General features: G+C 41.4%; 2 protein-coding genes across 3 annotated transcripts; one reads left to right on the top strand and one right to left on the bottom strand.

Moving 5' to 3' along the window:
* Window positions 1–3,145: 3,145 nt before the first annotated feature.
* Window positions 3,146–14,333, bottom strand: ppm1la (protein phosphatase, Mg2+/Mn2+ dependent, 1La). The gene is made up of 4 exons (XM_071490428.1): window positions 13,422–14,333; window positions 9,583–9,757; window positions 8,382–8,543; window positions 3,146–7,972 (listed from the first exon to the last, which is right to left on the bottom strand). Exons 1-4 carry the CDS (start codon window positions 13,818–13,820, stop codon window positions 7,617–7,619), a joined length of 1,092 nt encoding a protein of 363 aa, XP_071346529.1. The 5' UTR covers window positions 13,821–14,333; the 3' UTR covers window positions 3,146–7,616.
* Window positions 14,334–14,359: 26 nt separating this feature from the next.
* Window positions 14,360–19,147, top strand: otol1a (otolin 1a). Of its 2 annotated transcripts, XM_071490420.1 has the most exons (6): window positions 14,360–15,231; window positions 16,592–16,690; window positions 16,810–17,298; window positions 17,517–17,606; window positions 17,754–17,825; window positions 18,008–19,147. In XM_071490420.1, the coding sequence occupies exons 3-6, from the start codon at window positions 16,839–16,841 to the stop codon at window positions 18,901–18,903; spliced, it is 1,518 nt and encodes a 505-aa protein (XP_071346521.1). In that variant the 5' UTR covers window positions 14,360–15,231; window positions 16,592–16,690; window positions 16,810–16,838; the 3' UTR covers window positions 18,904–19,147. The 2 variants fall into 2 exon arrangements, with proteins under 2 accessions (XP_071346521.1, XP_071346522.1); XM_071490421.1 differs by having other exon boundaries at window positions 14,360–16,690.
* Window positions 19,148–22,389: the final 3,242 nt, after the last annotated feature.

Raw genomic sequence — 22,389 nt, 5'->3', positions numbered from 1 at the left:
CAACTAATGGCACGAACAATAATAATAACTTTATTTATATAGCACCTTTGAAAACAGAGTTTACAAAGTGCTCTGTCAACAAAGCAAAAACAGTAACAGACAGGAGGCCCATGAGGCAGTATAACAACAGAAAGCGGGTCAGTAAAGCCAAACAAAAGCAGGACAGAAATGAGGCTAAGTTAAAAAGACAAGATGTAGGCCTACAATGGACTTCAATATAAATAACGCAGCTAATATTATTGAAAATATTATATTTTAACCCCGATATCATCCTTAATGGCCAATTTAGCAGCTAACATCACTAAACATTTTTCATATCGCATTCAGTTTAGATTCATAATGCTCTAGATGTCTAAATTCTACCTTGCTATCAACCTTTTAGTGGGCAACACTGGCAGGCAATTATTATTTCACATCAAACATAAATTTGAGATGGCCACAATCAGCAGCTAATGTTATTGAAAATGTTTCATTTTGATAGGAAATGTAGGTTTAATGGCTGAACTAAGTAGCTAGTGTAACATGGAACTTTTCATCTTATTTATGTATCTTTATAAATGTCCCAGTTTATCTAAAGATTAGATTGGACTGAAGTAGCAGCTAATGCTACTGTTGTCAGTATAGGGAAAGAGACCAGTGAAAGTAGTAGTGGCAAAGTCCGCCTGCAGGGTGCACAAGTGGGAGGAGAAGAGGGCACCGGGAGGGGGTGTGGGATGTAAACAGCCTGTTAGCCGCAGACACCCTGCTACCCAGCCGGTTGGAGCGGACTAGCTGAACGCCACGTCCGCCTTCCGCAGTGCACCTGGGGGCCGTCGGATATCCTCCTGAAGGCCGGCGGGCTTTTTGTTCTCCTCCCTCCCCGTTCTTCGCATGCGCGCAGCGTTAAGGCTCAAGCCGCTCTGACTTGTTTTCTACCCCAGTGCTGTGATTGATGATCGTTGATTGCATGAAAGAAAAACACACCCAATTATGAAATTGCATTTTATTGAGTCAACAAGAATGCGCAGTTCAGTACAGTGATCTACATTAAGCGTGGTGCATTATCATGCTAAATATAGGCCTGGTGCTGGCAGGTTACTTTGAATTTGTTAAAGTCAAGCTCGCCTGTGAAGAGATGATGCAACTAAAATTATTGTTGAATTACTCAATCAGAATATTTTCCTCAAAGTTCATCAGCAGAGCTCAGAGGTTTACAGTTTTCTGGCAGTCCGGTCACATCAAACAAACCTGGATTTCATATTCATATTGTGTAAATGTACAATGAACACGCCACAACTGCTAACTAAGACAGCCACAAACTAAATACTGAACTACTGTTGTGATCCAGTCTCCATGCTGCACTCAGCAGATCAGCATGTGTTCAGTCTGTCATAGATGATCGATGTTGATGTTTGATTGATTTCAAATTTGTTCTGTTCCAACTGCTTGAGGGACAACGCTATCTTTTTTGTGAGGACCTTGCTGAAGAAGATCAAGAGTTCTGAATACAGATTAACCACAATGTTTAGAGGGTCAGAGGGAGTGTGCTGACATAAACTCAAATCTAAGCAGGAGGAGAAGCTCCAGTGTGTTTGAGGGGTTTGCTAAAGCTGGAGATTCAACACCTCTGAATCAGATTGGCACAATCAGATTGATGTCTCCACATCCCAGAGTAAGGGACTGGAGAGGTCAGTGACAAACATGAGGTCAGACAGATTGAAACCGCATCCAGGAAACCAGACGAGACCAGAAACAACAATCAGACAAGAAGACGTGTTTCAACCCTCACCTGAAGGAGACGATCAAGTCAGAACAGTGATGACGAAGGGCGTGGCATTGGGAAAACAGTCATAACACAGAAGCTCACTCAGTGCTGGAAAAAGTAGAGCTTGTGGAACTTGATTCAGACCTGTTTGGTGGGTCCACCCACATTTCCAAAGTTTACTACAGCCGGTCTAACTCTCAGTTCATTAAAGGTACTGCAGATTTAGTCAGGTAGGCGTACAACAGCCTAAAGTAAGAGGTTTGCATCCATAGTGTCTGTCAGGTAAACATTAAACCAAACCTATTTTCTCAAATAGAATTGCCAGTCTAATGATTTGCAAATGCAATAACTTATTATTCTACAGCAAAATGTTTTAGTGATATGAAACAGCACTCTCACTACTGCTTGGGAGTCCCACAGTAAACTAGATGCAATGCACAATTTCATGTAATTTAATTTAGTTTTGGTAGGTGGTATAGTCTCCTGCATTTGATTTTACTTGGCTCTACTGTAGTTACTGTAATCACTGTCTTTATGGATGTTTATATGTATTTCAGACAGTTCTCCTGCTCCCCAAAGAACATTTATTGCTGAAGCCATTGCAGTGTCATTGATATCTAAACATATTAAATGTGTACATCTGGGCACCCAGACTTCAGCTAGTTCTTCTGTGGAATTTGCTTTAGCTTTAATGAAGACCAAATTCCATTAGGCTAGTGTGTTGATGTAGTGCAGTGTCTGATGTATTATAAAATATGCCGTAGACAAGGTGTATATATATCGTTGATATCACATCTGTGTGAGTGTCAGGAGAATCTAAAAATATTTGAGTGTTTTCTTTTGTTTTTGTATTTTAATATGGCCTTAAGAAGAAATTAAACAATTTTTAACACAATTTGAATATTGTGGAGTGAAATTAAATAGTGAATAATTTATAGTTGTCATTGTGATTGCTAATTGAAATAAAGAAGGCTAAAATGTTTTAAAAAGTTGTATAATGTAGGTTTTCAAAAGCTACAACAGACAGGATGAACATGTTATTTACTGGTCAGGTTAATCTAAGGCACTTGTAAGGCTACTGTACAAAACAAAATGAAAGGGCATACAAGACCGTGGTAAAGAGCATACATTAATTGGAGGACACTAATCTAGTAATTAAATAAGGTAAATAATTGTAGATTATACGTATGTACATAAAGCCTACATAATTCAACCCATGGAGCATTTTACTTGGTTTAATTACTTAATTTACTTTGTCACAATAAGACTTGAAAACTTTTTTGAGACTGTAAGAATAGTGGCCCAGTCACCCTCCTGGGATGCTACGTAATGCCAATGCATTATCTGAGTACCAACAGTAATTGTGACAAAACACAATGAGACACAGTGATTATTTCTGACTCAGTTCCATCATTTTAATATTCACTTAAAGATCATTGTTCCACAAAACAATTGTCTTCTCAATAAGTGACAATCAAAAGGTAAACATGCACAATCATAATGATAATCATGAAGAACAATATCCAGATGTAACCAGCCAAAGAAAGAAATGCAGTTTCCCATTGAACTAGCGCTGGCCTCCTCAGTATAAAGAAAATAATGAGCTAAGTCCTTAATGTTAATTTCAACATACAAACAGTCCCCACAGTATTTCACCCTGACATCCCCTGATAGAAAATTAATGTCAGGTGGATGTTATAATCTTCAGATGAACCATCACTTTCTCCAAACCTCCTTCAAGTTTCTAGAGCTTCTCAAAAACAAGAGGAGCCATAAAACTCAGACATCATGCAGCTGTGAGACTCTCTAGTTATTGAAATAAAAGTCTGGGCAGACATTAAGTCTTAACTCTCAAGGTGACCTCCAGCCTATCACATTCAAACTACCACCATTGTTTAAAAAACTTTTCTTTGTGCTATGGTAACATATTACATGTTGACATTAGTGAAATGATTTCTAAAAAAAAAGAAAAAAAAAAAGAAGATAAAGTCAAATAAGAAGGAAGGAAAAATAAATTAAGGTTGGTCAGCCATTGGAGGGGTGCAGTTTTCACTCTGACCCAGTCGAGCCACAGGGCCAATTTAAACTCCCAGCACTGACTTATCCCAAGCTCCTGTCTTTTATTTGATCTACTCCACATTTTTCTCCAGATATAAAAAAAAATAAAAAATAGGTGTTTGCATTCTTATTAACTCTCAGTAATAACAGCTCACAACCATGTTGGAAACAACACCCATGGTAGCCTGCTCTTAACTCCCTCTCATCATCTTCCAGTCCGACTGTGTCTCACACGGACTAAATCAAAAACTATCAGCGACCAGTCCAGCCAGCTCTTCGATGGCGCAGAGACAACTCAAATCCACCTTCACTCCTGGAGGCGCAGCTCGGCGCAGGAGCCCAAAATCACCGGTATCCTGCCGCTCTCCGTCAAAGACGTCAAAGCTGAGGCACACACAAAGTGTATCCGATCACCGGGTGCTTGACTTAATTCCACCGATTAATTTGTTTTTATTTCACTTCCAGATTTTACTTTTTTTTTTTCATTATTATTATTATTGTTATCAAGATCTGGTCCACTTCTCGCCAGGCTTCACCCACACGCCACCGGTTGGGTTATCCATCACGTACACCAGCCCCCCGGTGTCACTGCTGCTTCGGGGCCATGAATGGTGTGTTGACTTCTCCAGCGCCCGGGAAGAGTGGAGACAGGCGGACTGCCCGGTCACCTTCCTCTGGATGTGGACGACGGAGGCTGGAGCAGAACATGTATCGATTCTGTGATACATGTCCACCGCACCAAGGCGATGGAAAATCACCCTCGCTTCTATGGAGGATTTGGAGCCTTGCTGTCCCATACTGTAACTTAAATAGAAAATAATCCAAGGGAATAGAAAAAAAAAAAAAAAAAAAAAAAACACAAAGCAGAACTGTTCTTGCTTATTTCTGAGTTGGTTAAACTTTCCCTCCAGCGCACACTTGTCTCACTTATAAAGTGTTAAATCCACATAAAATAGGATCAAGAGTTCCCGTAAAGCTGCAGCGTGACGCACTTGACTTTATGGCTAAGACACCTATTGCAGTACGGGGTCCTGAGCACTTGGAACACATCATGTCCGAGCTATTCTGAGTATCTCCACCTGGCAGAGACCGTCACTGAACTTGGCAGCAGCGGGCAGCTCCGAGCTGTCTTCGCCCCCCCCTCCCCCCCGGGCCGAGTTGCTTTGCAGTCGCAAAGGGAGCTATTTCTGCTCCAGCGGAGGCATCCCAGAAACACGCAGAAGATGTCACGTGTTTTTCCACAACCCCCGCTCTGATCTCATCACCTCATTTTTCTTTATGGTTGAGTTGTAGGCTATAAAAAAACAGGTCGGTGGTTGGTAGCAAGAACACAGCGGGATTTAATTCCTGGAAGGGCGACAAAAAAAAAAAAAAAAAAAAAGTAGAAGAAGAAAATGAATCATTCCTCCGCATCTAGCCTATTCTTTTTGTGCCCTCGAGCAAGGCACTTCAGAGTCAACCGCTCCGGGAGAGCTTTCCAACATGGCATCAGGTGTGAGTGTATCTCTGCATCCGAACTAGTTGTGTGCAAAGAGTAGCCTGTGGTGTAATCTAAATGAACGAACAGTGATAATGAATTAAATCAGATCAAATCAAATAAAGGAAAATCTCATCTGTGAATTGAGAACACAAAGCGGACTGCTGATTTTGAGTCTGTGTGTTTTGCAGTGATTGAATTTATGTCGTCAACATGCTGCACAGTTACTAAAGGCCAGGCTGAAACACAAGGCCTTTGCAATAATAAAGGGGAAATACATTTCAGATGAAAGAGCTTGTTTAATACTGATAATTTACATACAGAGAATCTTTACACTTATCTTTTTTTTTTTTTTTACACCGAGCATCAGCTCAACATGTGTGAATCATGGACTGCATCTCAAATTAAAGTGATGGGTATCTTGTTTTATTGTAAACTTCTGCTCATGTACAGAAGGACAAAAAACTGAAAATACAGAACACTGATTTGGCAATCTGCCAGACACATCCAAAAACAATAAATAAGGCATTAGGTAAACTGTTAAATTAAACAAAAAAAAGGCTTCTTTCCGACTGATGTAAAGGTCATGGTACACAGTGGTAAAAAAGTAGCTGAACATAAAAACAGTAGTAAATCAAGTAAGTATGGTTTACTGTAACCTTTCCTTGACAGGTTGGTGCCCGGTCGTATTGCTTCAGGAGCATATCATATATCTAGCTACTATAGCGTTCCGTCTGTGGCTGTACAGTTCATGATGTGTCATCTCTGAGTCAGTTTCTCATGGCAGCAGAGGCCTGGAAGTCTGTTGTACCTCCTGTTTCATGTGCTTCCAGGGTCAAAGGCAGCCACCAGTGTCCATGGATACGAACTCTATGAACTTTGTTCATTAACATGGATAAGCCAAAGCACATGCCCTGATACAGATGTTGTAAAATCATTTTGATGCAACAGTTCACATCAGCTCCATAAAATTATGTTACCAAGAGGTGAAGGTCAGGAACTACATCAGGTTCTACATACATTAAAACCCTCTTACTGAGGATATACAGTGTTTACATTGGCTGATATGTAATAAGAAGTTGCCATTCCAAAAAATAAACATCTGAAAAGTGCATTTTTTTCAGAACTCTGTGTGTATTTGTGTGTGTTGCATGTTGCATGTTCCACCCAAAATTCTGCTTTTAAGTACCACTCATGTCCTGCAGAGTTGAAAGGTGGCTGTCAAAGACGAGAGTGGCCAACTACCCAAATGTGTACAAATAAACAGAGGTTATACTTTAAACAGGTTTCAGAATCATACTGAGCTTATGGAGGGGTCATTACATTTTCCACTTTCAAATGTTATCTTATTTTCCCTTCTTTAAACAAAGAATTAGTAATTATATTCTAAAATAGATCGGCAAAATTACTTTTACGGCTGTTAAAGGTAACTTTTGTTTCATGATGGCCTTAACTTAAAAGGTATCTAAAAATAGGTGTATATATAAGCATGGTGCCTCGAAATGAAATGAATTAAAACCCACAGAGCAGTAGAACGAGCTGTGATTGGTCAGACTCCTGCCATTGTTTTTTTTCAGCTGAGGTGAATGTAGCCGGAGGATGAAACTACAAACGATTAACAGCCACCTCTCAAGTCCACGGGGGATGAGAGTTACTGATGATACTTAAAAGATAGATTTTGGGTGTAGCATCATTACAAGTTAAAGAAAGGTATGGATCCACTGGAGTCTTTTTTTTTTTTTTATTTTGACTGAGTTTTCCAGGTCAACAATGTTACATACATGATGTAAGAGCATCATCAAAATGCAGCAAGCAGGGTGGTCTTTGCAATTGCAATAGCTTCCTGTAGTTGCACAGTAAGTTCTTAAGTAGGCACTAGTTGAAGCCTCCTCTGAAGAAGCCTCCAGTGGAGCTGTACCATTCATGTGCATGTACAGTAAACAGTAATAAATCAATCACAGTCTAAAGTGTGCTGGTTAAGAGAAGTCCCCTGTTTGGTGTTTGTTTGTCCTGCATTTATGCTCCTCCACTGTTGGAGAACTTCTTGATTTTAATGTATTCATCATTAAATTGGCAAATGGTTATTGGGTTTATCTTGTGTTTACATGCCCTTATCTCAGTCAGAAACCTACAAATAAAAGAAAACATCATGGTTACATGTGTTTGTATGTATGTGTTTGTATGTGTGTGTGTGTGTACATTTCTCAAAAGAACAGTTCTCAGTGTCTATACTTTATATTCCTCTCAGTCCTCCATTGATACCGTACTTGTTGCTCCATCCAGAAGATGGGGAAAATCATACAAAGCATTGATCACAATGTGAGCTCTAAACTTGACCTACTCCCCTGCCTTGCTGCTCCCCCCTGCCCCACTTTTGAACTTCACCACCATTACAGTGATGTTGTCGGGGCAGCCGCGGTAGAAAGACTGGAGGACAATGCTCTTGGCACCGAAGTGAGGCTCATCCAGCCGCTCGCGGACGAACCGAACAGCCTCCTCGTTACTGAAGGCGTCCCACAGGCCATCAGAAGCCAGGATCATGAACTCTGGCTGCAGTTTGTCCAGGTCAAAGGTCATGATATCAGGGTCGGGGATGACTACGTTGAGATTTTTCAGTGGGTAGTCCCCTAGAGAGCGGGACATCGCCAGGATTCCCTGTACTCTCCAGGAGCCATTAAAACTAATGAAACCTCCTGGAAATGAAGATAAAAATGATAACATTATTAATTAATCAGAGCTTAAGTGTCTGATGGTCTGATAATGAGAGAAATGTGCTTGATGGCTGCTGGTGGATTACTCTGAGTCTATGTTTGATCTCTATGTTTGTCTGCTGAGTGAATGTGACAAAAACAGAAGCTGCACCTGAGGGAGAAAACTACTCTCAATTGATTTGCAATAATGTGACCAATCCTAACTTCAGAAAATCCTTTAATCACACATCTTGGGCATCTTCATGGCACGGTTAGTATGTTTAACACAATGTTGTTCCTAAATAGACCATCAGATGGCAACCAAGGACCCCAAATTCAACCACAGGGAAGTGTGGCGCAGGTACATAGCGTGTATGCGTTATGTTCTAGTGCTGTTGCTCTCTTAATGTACCTGCCCTCTTGATCCTCTTGCGTTCTTTGAGCTGATATGGTTTGTGATCATGTGACAGTGCAACAGCGTTCCCATCTTTGTCACACAACACACCACGAGAGTCTCCGACATTGGCCACTGTGAGTTCCCTGTCTGAGAGCAGCGCCACTAGACATGTCGTTCCTTCACAATGGATAGAAAGAGAGAGACAAAAATGAAACAACGCAGCTGTCCCAGAAATGTGTTTACAATCCTGAATATAATCTGGGTATGTTTTAATTTAGCAGCTGGGAGTAATGGGAGCTTGGGTTTTACCATGTTATGACAGTGCTCAGGAAAACAATTTGATAGAATGTTCTGTGAATCATCACTGGCTGCTAAACTAACATCACTTTGTCACATTAATCACTTTACCCTTTTCTATTTTTTTGGAGGTCCACACTATAATACATTCAGTGATTTATATCTCAGGGCTCACTACAGTCATCCATGATGACGTAGGAATGCTTCACCTTTAAAATGTGATCTACAGATTTGTGGAAGAGAAAGGCATTAAATCAACTTCAAATGATAACAGGGAGGGACCAAAGCTAAAGAGGCTACTGGAGTTTTCTTTAATAAAATGGTCAGTGGTAGGTCCAGCACCATGATTAAAAAATGCTGAAAAATCACTCCCATAGAGAGAGAGTCAAGCTCTGAAATTTACATCTCTACAAAGAGTATCTTCTACACTAGTATCAACGTACAGCAGCATAATGTTACAACACTCAAACGTCTCAGTCAGCAGCCTCAAGTGAACCGTACAATAGGAAACCATCAAAGAGGTAAATGTCAGCTGGGAAGCATTGTATGAGAGGATATTATACAGGAAAGTGAGATTTTATTTGATAGCCGAGGTGCCGTGACGCACCGTCCTTTAAGAGGCAGGCAGCGTGAATGCCTAACGAATGAGCGCTTGAAGGCATCGTTCTAAAATCTCTCCTTTTATCCAGGAGACGTGACACACAACATTTCATGCAAATGCAGAGGCCCAAAATAAAATAATCACAATACATGGCAATGCACCAAAAGGACCAACTTTCCCACAAAATGTTTAAAGTTTTAAAGTAAAGACAAAGACAGCTATTTCTATGCTCCTTCTGTTGGCTCGAAAACTGACCCCCTACCACACACACATACATAGTACATATTCACTTCCCACCGCTCTCCTCCCCCTCCTGACCTGCTTCATCGTGGTTGGCAGAGAGCTTGTCCAGCATCTCACGATCCACAGTCAGGATGCGCTGCTCGAGGATGCTGGTGTAAGAGAGGGCGCTCTCTCTCTTCTCTCTTTCAAACGCCTGCAGCTGCTGCTTCAGGGACTCTGGCAGGTGGGCTTTCACATAGTCTGCTGCAGCCTGGGAGATGGAGGGAGGACGGAGAATCAAGCTCACCTCCGCTTTGTTATTAATGCTCAGACAAGAGGGCTGACTGTTTGTATGTGCCCAGAATATTATGCCAGATTGTTATGACAAATTATCGGAGTTTAAACCTGCACTGATAAACATTTGTTATATTCAATATGGATTAAATTGATGAAATGACCATGTACAATGTGAAAGTTGTCGCTCATAGTGATGAAGCCACAGAGAATTATTACCCAGCTGTGCAGTTGCCCTCATTCTATGGAAATTTTAGCATCTTTCAGCTCATTGGTTTTCAGCCCGCAGCAGGAAGCTGGTTTCAGTGGGAAACGTTCGTAGCTGGTGAACATGGTACAGCATTTAACTAAAAGCACAGTGAATACTGTTCTTATTCATATAACTGGCTGCACCGAATTACACACATATATTTCATCACATTTATTAATTATACTCGGTTTAACAGGTCACCATAACACTGTGAATTAGTTACTTATTAGATTTTTCCCCCTGTGGCTGCCAGGTAATATGGTCCAATACTACTCTAATTTAGAGGAGTGCTTTTTTCATTACATAAAGCAGGTGCTGTGTGCTGAATTATTGAGCAACCTCCTCATCCTCCAGCCAACTTGCCCTCCTCTTCCTGCCCTTACTTATCTGCTTTTTCACTCATTTTTCCTGCCAAGATTCCCATTATGCTAATACTGTTGAGTGAAATGTAAAATGGGAAAACATTTTTTACCAACTTAATGGCCTGGAAGATACAGAGAACATATTTCATATTCACAATTCCAATGGAAATTTGGACACTTGGGGTGGTTTAAATCGACATACTTTGCTGTCGTGGGGGCAAGATTTAGCAGTTCTACAGCACAAGTATGTGCATATACAAATTCAGTTTTCAGGTTCTACCCTACACTACTTTATTTTATTCATGAGCAACTAAAACTGCCTGTGTTGACATCAATGCACAGTTTACACAGTTTACCACAATTGAGATTTGAACTGACAATCACTATAATTTTACTCAAAATCATGAAGTCAATGGAAAGGGAAGTAAAATACAACAAAGGAACCTGGACATGAAATATTATGAGAGATCAATACATTCCTAATAATCACTAGAATAAACCCAGCTTTCCCTGCTGCCTCCACCCCCCTCTCATTCCCTGCTGGACAAATGTACTCATTCATTTATTTAATTAGAGAGAGAGAGAGGCGCACAGTGAGCCGTGATCAGGAAGAGAGCTTCAAGTATGAATTTCCATTTGCAGTAAACAGATGAAAATGCCAGGGTCTGCGCAGTAGACTTCAGACAAGACTCAAATAAAGTTCAGTCTGAGGATTTAATGAGTAAATTTGAGGTCCATAAATTAGTATTCAGAATCTCTTATTGATTTTGCTGCTTTAATAAATCCTTTTTGCCCCCAGAGTCACTGTGTAACTATAAAACTAAATTTTATACTGAAAAGCAGTGGAGTGTGACAGCCTGTTTAAGTTGTAAACTGCTCACAGTTCCTGCTTCCACAGCAAATAGTGTCAGGGAATCAAGTTAAAAGAGGAGCAGTAGCTTGTGCTGACTTTTATGATTCTGGGCCATAACTCACTGCCTCGATACAAACTACAAAAAAAAAAAAAGAAAACAGAGATGTATTTGAGAAGTTTCCTGCATATTTTCAGAGCCTGAACACACTGCACTGCCAGACACAGCCTGTTTTTATCTGCCCATATTTGGCTTGGCAACATTGCTTCATTTAATATAGTCAATATGTGTGTATCCGTGTGTGTGTGTGTGTGTGTGTGTGTGTGTGTGTGTGTGTGTGTGTGTGTGTGTGTGTGCGTGCGCGCTTACAGTTGTGCCAAACTGCATAAAAAACGCTAGCAAATAAACATTCTGGGATATTCACACATGCAGTAGATTTCCCGACAACACCATTAGCACTGAGAATCCCAGAAGGCAAACACAACTTTCCTAAATGGCCCTTAACATTAGACTCATCTCCAATTTACTGTTATAATGCATTTAAAATGCATTTACCATTAGTGCTTAATTTTCAGACTGGGAACTGTGTTTATCTCTGAGTGTGTTTCCATATACCAGGACGTGGTCTGTGTATTGATGCTAATGACTCTATAATGGCCGGAGTCCAGTCTTTTTGAGTCCAAAATCCTACTAAAATATAAAACAATGAAAACAAAGCATAAAAAATGTGAAGACAGAAAGGGAAGAAAACAGATAGCAGGAGAGACAGTGTGAAAAGCAGGGAGAGAGTGAGGGATGTTGCGATAGACGGGAAGAATAAATATTTGTTTATGGGATAGGAATAGACAGAGAGGACGACTCTGTTTATCTGTTCTCTCCCTCTCTCTATCATCGAACACAACCCAACAGCACCTTTCTTTTAAACTGAACGGGAAGCAGTTCCCACTGTGTTCCTCTGTGTAATAATGGTAAGAAATCTGGATGCATATCATGTCTGACACGGAGATGAATGATCCGGTGTGACTTGATGTTAGACCAGCAGGAAATGATCTGGCTCAGAGCTCCCAGCTGTGACTCACTGGTTTCATTTTCATTTATGGACATTAATGATTGTAACAGCTCAGAGACATTACCCCATAAGTTACAGACAAATCGGCGTTGTTGTATTTTGGAAGTTTATCATTTCCCTAATTTTTAGTTACATATAACACTTTGTCCGCAGAGCTTTCAAGCTGCCTTTTCAAAAAGTTCCTAGTTAAACTGCAGCAACTGTCTTCACTCAAGACAGACACATTTCTTGCAGTCAATGAAACAATGGCTTTTATTTGACTCCCCTTAGGTTTGCACGCAATAAAATATTAGTTAAATAAAAACAAGATGTCACACAAGAAGACTGGGCTCTCAACGTGAAACTCAGCCAGTATCATTCCCTGAAAAGTATCCCATACAAGAACCTCTGGGGGACAGCGGTGACAGATGGCGTCCAGGACACGTGGTCTGAAGACAGCCATGAGAAACCAATGACCCCTGACAACACAGGGAGTGGAAGAGAGTCAGACAAAACCTACACACACCACTAAGCCTGGTGAACACACACACACACACACACACACACACACACACACACACAAGCTCTTTGTGATGAATCTCAAGTCAACTCCTTGACTGGCAGTGGGATGGAGGAGGTGTTTACACAAAGGAATACAAGGCTGGAGTGGGGAGGGGGACGCTGTATTTGGAAAGGGGGTGAGGATGAAGAGAATAACTCAAGTGCTGTGTGCATGTGCCCCAATTCAAGTAAATGTGCTCCCATAGAAATCTGCATTTCTATGGTGCTCAACGAGTGTTATTTTTGTTACCTTATCATATCAATTCATGTTCCTGGAATATTTAATATTCTACAAAAACGATTCTGTAATTGTATATCCATAAATTACCTGCGTATCCATAAATCACATGAAGGGCCTAAACAATAAAATGCGTCTTTTTGAAAGGGACAGGAATGATCATGTGCACCCTCCAGTCACCTCCTTGTCTGTCTGAGTCAAAGTGATGCTGAGAACTCGGGCAGCAGCAGGTCTCTGAGTCTGATGAGTCTAAACAAATGCAGTGTGATACAATAAAAAAAAAAAAAAAAAAAAAAAAAGGGCCCCCTGTAACCTGTCCCTCCCAGCCTACCTCTCCGCCGTGACCGTCAAATATCCCGAAAATGGACGGGTGCGTCTTGTTCGTGATGTCGGTGAGCACTTCGAAGCGGTCCTCCATGTGATCCCTCCTCCCCTGTATGGAGTACACGGCTACGTTGTTGTTCTTGAACTCCCAGGTTTTGGAGAACTCTGCGTCCAGGACACTGAGGCCTCCCAGTCGGTCATTCTGCATCATCTCCGCGACTTTCCCCTTCACCATCTTCACGGCGTCCCGGCTGGACTTGACGATGGTTTTCACCTCGTCCGTGTGGAAGAAATAACTCCACAGCGCCAGGCTTATGCACAGCAGAAACAATGTCTCAGGCCTGAGGAGAAAATAGCGCATGATCCGACCCAGAAGAGACAAGAGCGTCATTGTGTCTCCTATCATCACACGCAACCAAACTGTGGTCTGTCTCTCTCTCCTTGTGCACAATTCACTCCATCCGCTCAGCGGGACTATGAAGAGATCGATTCACCACCACGATGTCTGACAAGGACTAAATCTCAACATTTAAGGTGCTCCTCGGAGACCTGTCTTCTCTAAACCGAGCGCGTTTACGCACCGTGCACGGCTGGCTGCCAGACACCGGGGCCGAGAATCGCAGGACAGAAGCGAACAAAAAAACCCTCATTGACTCGGCCCGATGTCTTGGTCCTATCCTCGGCTCTCTGAACTGCTGCAGGAGGATTCTCCGAGTTGAGCCGATCTCCCACAGCCCATTGTAGGATGACGGATTTTTTGGGTTAGACCCACCCCGGAGAGAGACATATGGGAGTCACCGGGGGGGGCGATAGTCAACGATGTGACTTGGAGGCGTCCTCCTTTTCCGCCGCTGACCCCGTTTCTTCCCTCGGTTATGTGTCTGCTCAGTCTCCGTAACAACATAGCATTTTTTACACACACACCTCCATTCTTCAGTTGTGTCAAACCACCAACGTAGAGTCCGAATAAATCGGGAAGTCGGCTGGGGTTGTCTTAATAAAGCAATACAAAGGCAAGCGCTGTACACGGGTGCACAATGAAGGTTCTTTAGCGAAAGGGCTTTATTTTGAAAGTCCTGAACGGAGGTGGATTATTTTGAAAGTGGCCAACTTGACACTGCCCATTCCTTAAATGTGGTGCGCGCTGGCAAGAGTGCGCAGCCGCAAACTCATACGATACACAAGCAAAACATTGGAGCCAATGGCGGTGGCTGCGGAATCTAATGATGATGTCATCTAGAGGCTATAATATCACATATCGTGCTCGTATTAAATCCAGATACATTTTTACTCCTCACCTTTCTGTGGCAGGTGAACAAACTACTGCACTACAATAACTATCTATCTATCGTTGAATTGTATGACCCCCACTTACTCTTTTTGAACAATGAATAGAATAGAATGCAATAGAATAGAACAGAATAGAATATAATAAAACAGACTACAATATAGATACAACAAATTTAGAATAAAAAAGGCACAATAAAAAATAGTTACTGATTATATTATAGACAATTATTGTCTAATAATTAATGTGAGAGCAGGCCTTTGTTTAGAGCTTGGTTAGAATAGTCACTGTACTGAATAAACACTGTCCCCTAGTGGCTCTCTGGAGTAGTACACCTCTGGTCGAACCATCATTTACAGTTTAAATTATTATTTTTGGCAGTTCCTTCCAGTGGTAAGAACCAGCCCTCCCCATAGCAGAGTTGGTATGGTCGTCCATTTTGAATTCAACTAATGTTTTTAAATGTTTCAGCAATTTAGATAACAAGTCCATGAAAAGGAAAACACCAGTATGCTGATTCCTTCTGGATGTGAGTGATCAATTCACTTTTTTTTTTTTTTTACAACTCACAGAGGTGAGTGTGATAGCTGTCTACGGTGGTGAATCAAATGGCACTGTGGTAAATTGCATCCAGTGGTGTAAGGGTAGTGACAGCATGAGCATACAGGTTATTTCCATAATCCAGTATAGATAGTATAACCTAGTTGATGGTGTGGTGTTTTGTGCTGTTTTGAAAGGTGACACAAACTCTGTTCCAGTATTAGAATCCAATGTGGATTTTTTTGGAAGGTGTTTAACATATGTTTTGTGGGACACACAGTTATCTAACCAAATTCCTGAGTATCTACTGTACTGTATCAGAGCATATTTGTATATAGTGGGAATTGTTGGGCTTATAGTTCCCACTGGGCGCTATAGTAATAAAACTGAATTGAATCAAGTCCTTGTTTACATGTTAGTAGCTGTGAAATATTTTAACAATGGCTGTCCTGAATTGCATTCTAATGTGATTAAACCTTAATGATTTTAGTTTGTTTTTGTATTCTAAATGTTATTTGTTTCCAGCACATGTTACAGAAAACATATTATAATAAAGCAGTGTATTCACTCAATTTGATTGGACATATTCAGGATACATCTTCAGTCAGACAACCGTAGATGTCCACTGTGACTTTGTCTGCCTTTCTGCTTAATCAGCTCTTTTCTAATTTTTTGTTGTTCATCTCACTTCTCATCACATTTTGTGTGGAATCTTGGCAACCAACCATGAGTCATTCAGAGGTAATGTCAGAGGTTGAAACTGCACCCAGCACACAGTGAGACATGTGAAGCTTGGTTCAGTGGGGCCAGGTTTCCATGAGGTTTACTTGGTTTACTGGGCTTTTTGGGTTTGTTAGATCAAGGCAGTCAATGGTTGGATTAATGTCGCCATGGCATCTGTTTTGGGACATCGATCCCTCTCCCAATGGGTCTATGGTGATCCATTTTCTGCTTTGAGGTTCTGCCAATTGGTGTGATCACTACAAAGTGTTGGCCTCAGTAACTCTCATATGTGATGTTATCCATTACCAGCAAGGCATGAGTTTGTGTGTATAAACAGTATGTGTATGTACACATGTTCTGTGAATGTGTGTCTGTGTTTGTAACTTTAGATTTTCTTGTGTTTGGGTACAAAGCAAGCATGCCTGTGAACACCACCATAGCAGTGTATGCACTGCTGGGTCCTGGAATCATATCCTATATCACAAAGAATAAAGTCTTGCCTTGTATACAACCTGCTTTATTTCATATCCCTCAGGAGTCACGTAATCTGTTCTTCCCAACCCACCTACCTCCTAATAACCCCTGCTGTTTCTGTCCCTTGTTCTCTCATTGGCTTGATGTTGCAGTAGTTGGGATACCAGGGGTAATATAAAGAAGGAAGTAAGCTGCATCAATCACTAGTTGGAGTGGATGGAGTAAAAAGTCAACACCATCAACATCCGCAGGTAAGATGCACTTGTTGATTTACTGTACATTGTAAACACACTGTGTTGTAAAGAATAGATCTTTTCCAAAGTGATGCACCTGTTTTGTTTACAGCCTTATATCTTGCACTCCTGTTTAGTTCACAGACCATTGTGCCAAGCCCTCAGTATGCCACCTATTCGCCTTATCTTCCTCACCACCCTCCTTGTGGTCCTGATGGCCATGCTGACCTCTGGTGCCAGAACCACACGCTGGCCCAAACCTCAGAGCACCAAGAAGCCCCCTCGAACTGGGAGCAGCAGCGGAGGTGGGGGTGGAAGATTTGGACGAACCACCACCACAACTGTGTCCCCTTCCAGCAGCCTCCACACAGATGAGACTACTGAGGTTATGATGGACGCTTATTCCTTGTCCCCAACAGACAGCACCACCTACTCCAGCGACACTTACCCCACTGAGTTCCTCTCGGATGCCTTAGCGCCCCCTGGGAATACCCATGGAAACTATACCCTCGACTACAATGAATGCTTCTTCAACTTCTGTGAGTGCTGTCCACCAGAAAGAGGTCCCATAGGACCCAGGGGAGAGAGAGGGCCACCAGGACCTCCAGGAGAGAGGGGCCCTCCAGGTAAGAAGGATTTTTAACATTTTAACATTTTTAACATTTTTCCATGCAGGAAAGAGTCAGCCAGTCAGCAGTCAAACCGGTGACTTGGCTGCTAAGAGCATCTGTGCTCATGTATTACGTGCCCTAACCACTCGGCAATGGGGTCGCCCAGGATTTTTCTGTTCATGAAAATCAAGTTTAAGACATCAAAATTTGCCCAACTTGTCTCTGTTTTCCAGGGTTGTCAGGAGAGAAGGGAGAAACAGGGCCAAGAGGACCTCCAGGACCTGCAGGACTACCTGGAGCCAACGGGCTCAATGGCGACATAGGTATATCGGGGCTTAAGACCAAGAGAGTTCTTGAATGTCTCTCTGTTTCCCTTTCTTTATCTCTTTCTCCTTTTTTACAAAACACTTTTTTGTACAAGTACTTTGTGGATGTCATTTTCTACGCTCTATTCATTAAAACTACCATAGGTGAAAAAGGTGATCAAGGATCTGTGGGTCTTCCTGGTATCTCTGGCATCCCTGGAAAACCAGGAGAAAAAGGTTTGTAGGTTTCAATGAGAACTTAAGTAGAAATTGTATACATATTACCATATCTGTTTCAATCATACTGAGTTAGATTAAAATATGTATAGGATAGATTATTAATTTTAAATTAAAGTATTCTAGTGATTTTAATTAAGACATGTCTTCTTATGTAAATATAACTTCTGCACGTACTATAGGTGATCCAGGCCCCAGAGGAGACAAAGGTGAACGTGGCTTCAATGGTCTGAAAGGGGACCCGGGAGAAAGAGGAGAGCCAGGCCTGAATGGGACTAAGGGCAGCACTGGGCGAGAGGGGCCTATGGGTCCTCCAGGGACAGTTGGAACAAAGGGTCAGAAAGGTGAACAAGGACTTCCGGGCGAGTGTTTACCAGGTGAGAAAGGAGAGAAAGGAGATGTGGGTGAACATGGGCCCCTTGGTTTGAGAGGTGAGATGGGGCCCCCAGGAGTGAATGGAACTGATGGTGGAAAGGGAGAGAGAGGAGAGCCAGGGCCTTCAGGAGGGAAGGGGGATACTGGGGCGAGAGGGCCCCCAGGATCTCCAGGTGGGAGGGGTATGGCAGGGCTGAGAGGGGAGAGGGGACCCAAAGGTGGGCGTGGGCCTCGGGGACCTAAAGGCCAACCAGGTGAGAGTGTGGAGCAGGTTCGCTCTGCCTTCAGTGTGGGCTTGTTCCCCAGCAGGTCCTTCCCTCCGCCTGGTGTACCTGTGAAGTTTGATAAGGTGTTTTACAATGGGGAGGGGCACTGGGACCCAGCAATCAACAAGTTCAATGTCACCTACCCGGGGGTATATTTATTCAGTTACCACATCACTGTGCGCAACCGTCCTGTGCGTGCTGCGCTGGTAGTTAATGGGATACGGAAGCTGCGAACTCGGGATTCTCTGTATGGCCAAGACATCGATCAGGCATCCAACCTCGCACTGCTGCAGCTGAATGAAGGTGACCAGGTGTGGCTGGAGACGCTGAGAGACTGGAATGGAATTTACTCCAGCAGTGAGGATGACAGCACTTTCTCCGGCTTCTTGCTTTACCCAGGCTCAAACAACAAACCTACCGCTGTAGGAAACCTGTGACTTCAACCTTTGTCCTTGAATGAGCTCTGATTTTAACTTCTTCTAGACTCTGCACAACCTTTGACCTATTGCACTGCTCTGTCAAATTAATTTGATTCAGCTGAACACTGCTATTTAAGTATCTGCTCTCTGCTGCTAATCAGACCAAATGCTTTGCTTGCTTTGCTGTATTTGGAGATAGATGAGGCTTGATTATACTGCTGTATGCAACACTTCATTTCTTTTTAACAATGAATTAAAATGACTCTGCTTGAAATAAATGACTGTTGAGTTTTATTTACTTAGAAAGAAGACTAGAAGCTAATTTATAAGCTATTAGTCACTGCAGTGAGAGTAGATAAGCTCTGTATCAGTGTGGCCAATACAAATTTAGAAATAATTGAAGTTAATGATATATAATTGCACTTGTTTCCCACTAGAGGGTGTAAGGTGCCCAAGTTTTGTAAAGAAGCACTAGAGGTACTGTTATATGCAGGCACCAGACTGAGTATTGGTAATAAAAAGGTTGCAAACAAAGAAGTTGATCATGATCATCAAGATGTTGAACAAATGGCATATTGTGAGAGACAACAATTGCATAAAAATCTAAAGCAGGACTCAATAAGTTCTTGTACTGCTGATATCATTCACTCAGCAGAATGATAAAGCTAATTCTTGTGAACTCTCATATATCACTTCTCACTCTTACGTCTCATTCTTCACAGCTCTGTGTCTGTTTGAATTCCTGATTTTAATTCAGTGACTGAATATGGTCTGTAAGGCAACCCAATACCAAAACAGAGGCCAAGAATAAGAGTAAAATCCTTGTTATGTTTCCTAATTCTTAGCAAAGATTGGAGGCAGGGGGGAAGGTGATTTAGACCCGCAGAAACCATAGCAGATTGGTGTGGGTTAGAAGAAGCTAATATAGTGTAACATAGTGCCTCAGTGACATTGCATACTCAGAATAACAGATTAGTTGCCTTAGCATCGAACAAGGAGGATAACCCTCTGCAGCAGAGAGAGATGAATGCACCATAAATTATGCTCCGGTGTACCCACACTTTACAATTGATTCTTACAAATGCTATATCTCATTAGACGCTAAAGAGTCAAAAACCTCTGACCAGATTAAAAATAATAATACCCTTTCCTGTACAGAACATAAATCCATCTGAAGGATGAACTGCTTTTAATATTTTATTTCACTGGGAGGTTATTCTAAGATATTTTCTGATTTATGATTTTTCTTGAATATAAGGTATAGGGAGACTGCATTACCTTATTCTATAATTATTACATTTGGGGTTCAGAAAGAATTTGTCACTAAAAAATACAAAGCACATTTCAGAAATCTTCAGTAACTGGAAAAGAAATCTTTCATCACTGAAATTTTGTATCTTACGAAGTCCTAATATATTGCAGAGGTTCAAGTAAATTACGTGACTGATGACTGAATCAGAAAATCAGAGTAACTGAATCTTCATTGTTAGTTGATCTTTACATTCATGACCTGAATTTTTGTTATGTTTGATGTTAATGAGTCAGTAGGTAAGGGTATTGCAAAAGTAGGTAGTTCACCATTTTGTTAAGGTGCCTGATGTACAATCAGTTATATGTCTATCATTATATATCTTCAGCACTGAGGCAGGGCACACCTTTACCCTCTTATGTTTGGACTTTTGTATCGAAATGCTTTCAGTTTGATAATATCTGTCAAATTATTCTTCAGATCTAACTCACACATGGACTTGAAATTACAATAAACAATAACAATAAATGACAATTTCATATTACCAATACACCATACTAAAGAGTTATTACAATGTGTCAATGTCTCATTCATTTCAATGAAAGACTTGCAGTTTTTCATTCATCTACAGAGCATGCATATATTTCCTCTGTTTTCCTGAGGGAGAGAAATTGTTGAGAGTGTACACTCACCCAAGATTGTAGCCGGTGGCACATGAGAAGCAAAACAATTACTATAACATGAAATACTGTGACATAATAAACATTAGAGAATTATACTTTTAATAACGCCCTAAATTCACATCAAAGACAGCCTGTATTTTTTTTAAATTCATGTCTTTTATGAAAGCATCATTAAAAGAAAAATACCCTTTTTTCTTCCAAATTCAATGTCTGGGTTCAAGTCAACATAAAAGAAATCAACTATGATTGTAAATGTGATTGAATATAATGTGTAAATTTTACAAAAATGTGCTGTTTTGAAAGAAATACGAAGTGACTGAAGGTGATCACTTTTTTGCACTATTTTTTTTTATCATTTTGCTTGACATATAACAAGACCGGAAGGATTTTTTCAGCTGGGAATTTTAAGCTAAAGATGTATCTCAGTTGCAATTTTAGTTGAATATAAAGTTAACTTTAATTAAGGGCATATGTAATATTTTATGAATAATACTGAAAGAGAACACTTAAACCTGCAAAAGAGGAAAGCCCAGAATGACATCTCCATCTACTGGTGAAGAACATAAATATAACTCAGTTTTCCACTTTATTTATGCTGCAGTTGGTGGTGATGGTGGTGTGTGTGTGTGTGTGTGTGTGTGTGTGTGTGTGTGTGTGTGTGTGTGTGTGTGTGTGTATGTTAAAATGTTGTTTTGCTTGTTTGTTTATAGGCCTATCTGTGGATGTGTGTGTGCATTTATGTGTTTTCTACTACTCTGTGTGAAAATATAAATAACTACCTTGGCGGTGTGTGCAGTGTAATCTGCTCCCAGCAGGCTGGATTCCCACTGTGAGAAAGACAGTATATTGTTCCTGCAGCACCACAGATAACAACTCATTAGCATACTGAATCATTTGGCTGCAAGAGCCACTCTGCCACCCATCTGCACTGAGCTGATAAACACACACACACACACACACACACACACAAACAGATCCATGAAGAGCACACACACACACACACACACACACACACACACACAAGCCTGCTCTCACCAACACACAAACATGTACGCCCATACACACACGCATACACACAGGCACAAGCCTCCTCTCATTCCCTCCCTTTCAATCCCTCATATACACTCCCTGTATCCCTCACTTTTTGTGGCTGTCTCTGTTTGAGAGTCAGGAACACTGGAACAGGTAAATGTTTGGCAGGCATTAACCTAGAGAGGCCCTCAGAGGAGTCCCAGCACAGCCAGAGCAGAGCACAGAGGAGAGGTCTCCAAACACCTGGATGTCTCTGATGCTCTCTGGAAGCAATTATAGTTTTTAGAAACGTCCAAGAGCTGTTGTAGTAGTGGTACTGGTGGCAAAGTCTGCATGTGTAAACTTATGGAATACAAGGAAGTAGACTTCGGAGAAGGTAGCATTTATGTGGCAAAAAATATAAAATAATGATCACAGGATGGCGTACATAACTTTTTGATTATGTAAGTGAATAACTCTCAGGGAGGAGTGGGAGTCTCGATCAGTATGGCGGTTTCACAGTGTGTACAGACACAACATTGTGCAAACGAGTGCGGTGGA

This window comes from Trachinotus anak, unplaced genomic scaffold (assembly GCF_046630095.1).
Source record: "Trachinotus anak isolate AG129_WGS33_773 ecotype Australia unplaced genomic scaffold, CSIRO_AGI_Tana_v1 ptg000012l, whole genome shotgun sequence".
In the NCBI taxonomy this organism is placed as follows: domain Eukaryota; kingdom Metazoa; phylum Chordata; class Actinopteri; order Carangiformes; family Carangidae; genus Trachinotus; species Trachinotus anak.
The sequence above is the reverse complement of the archived record's forward strand: the minus strand, read 5'-3'. Positions and strand labels throughout refer to the sequence as shown.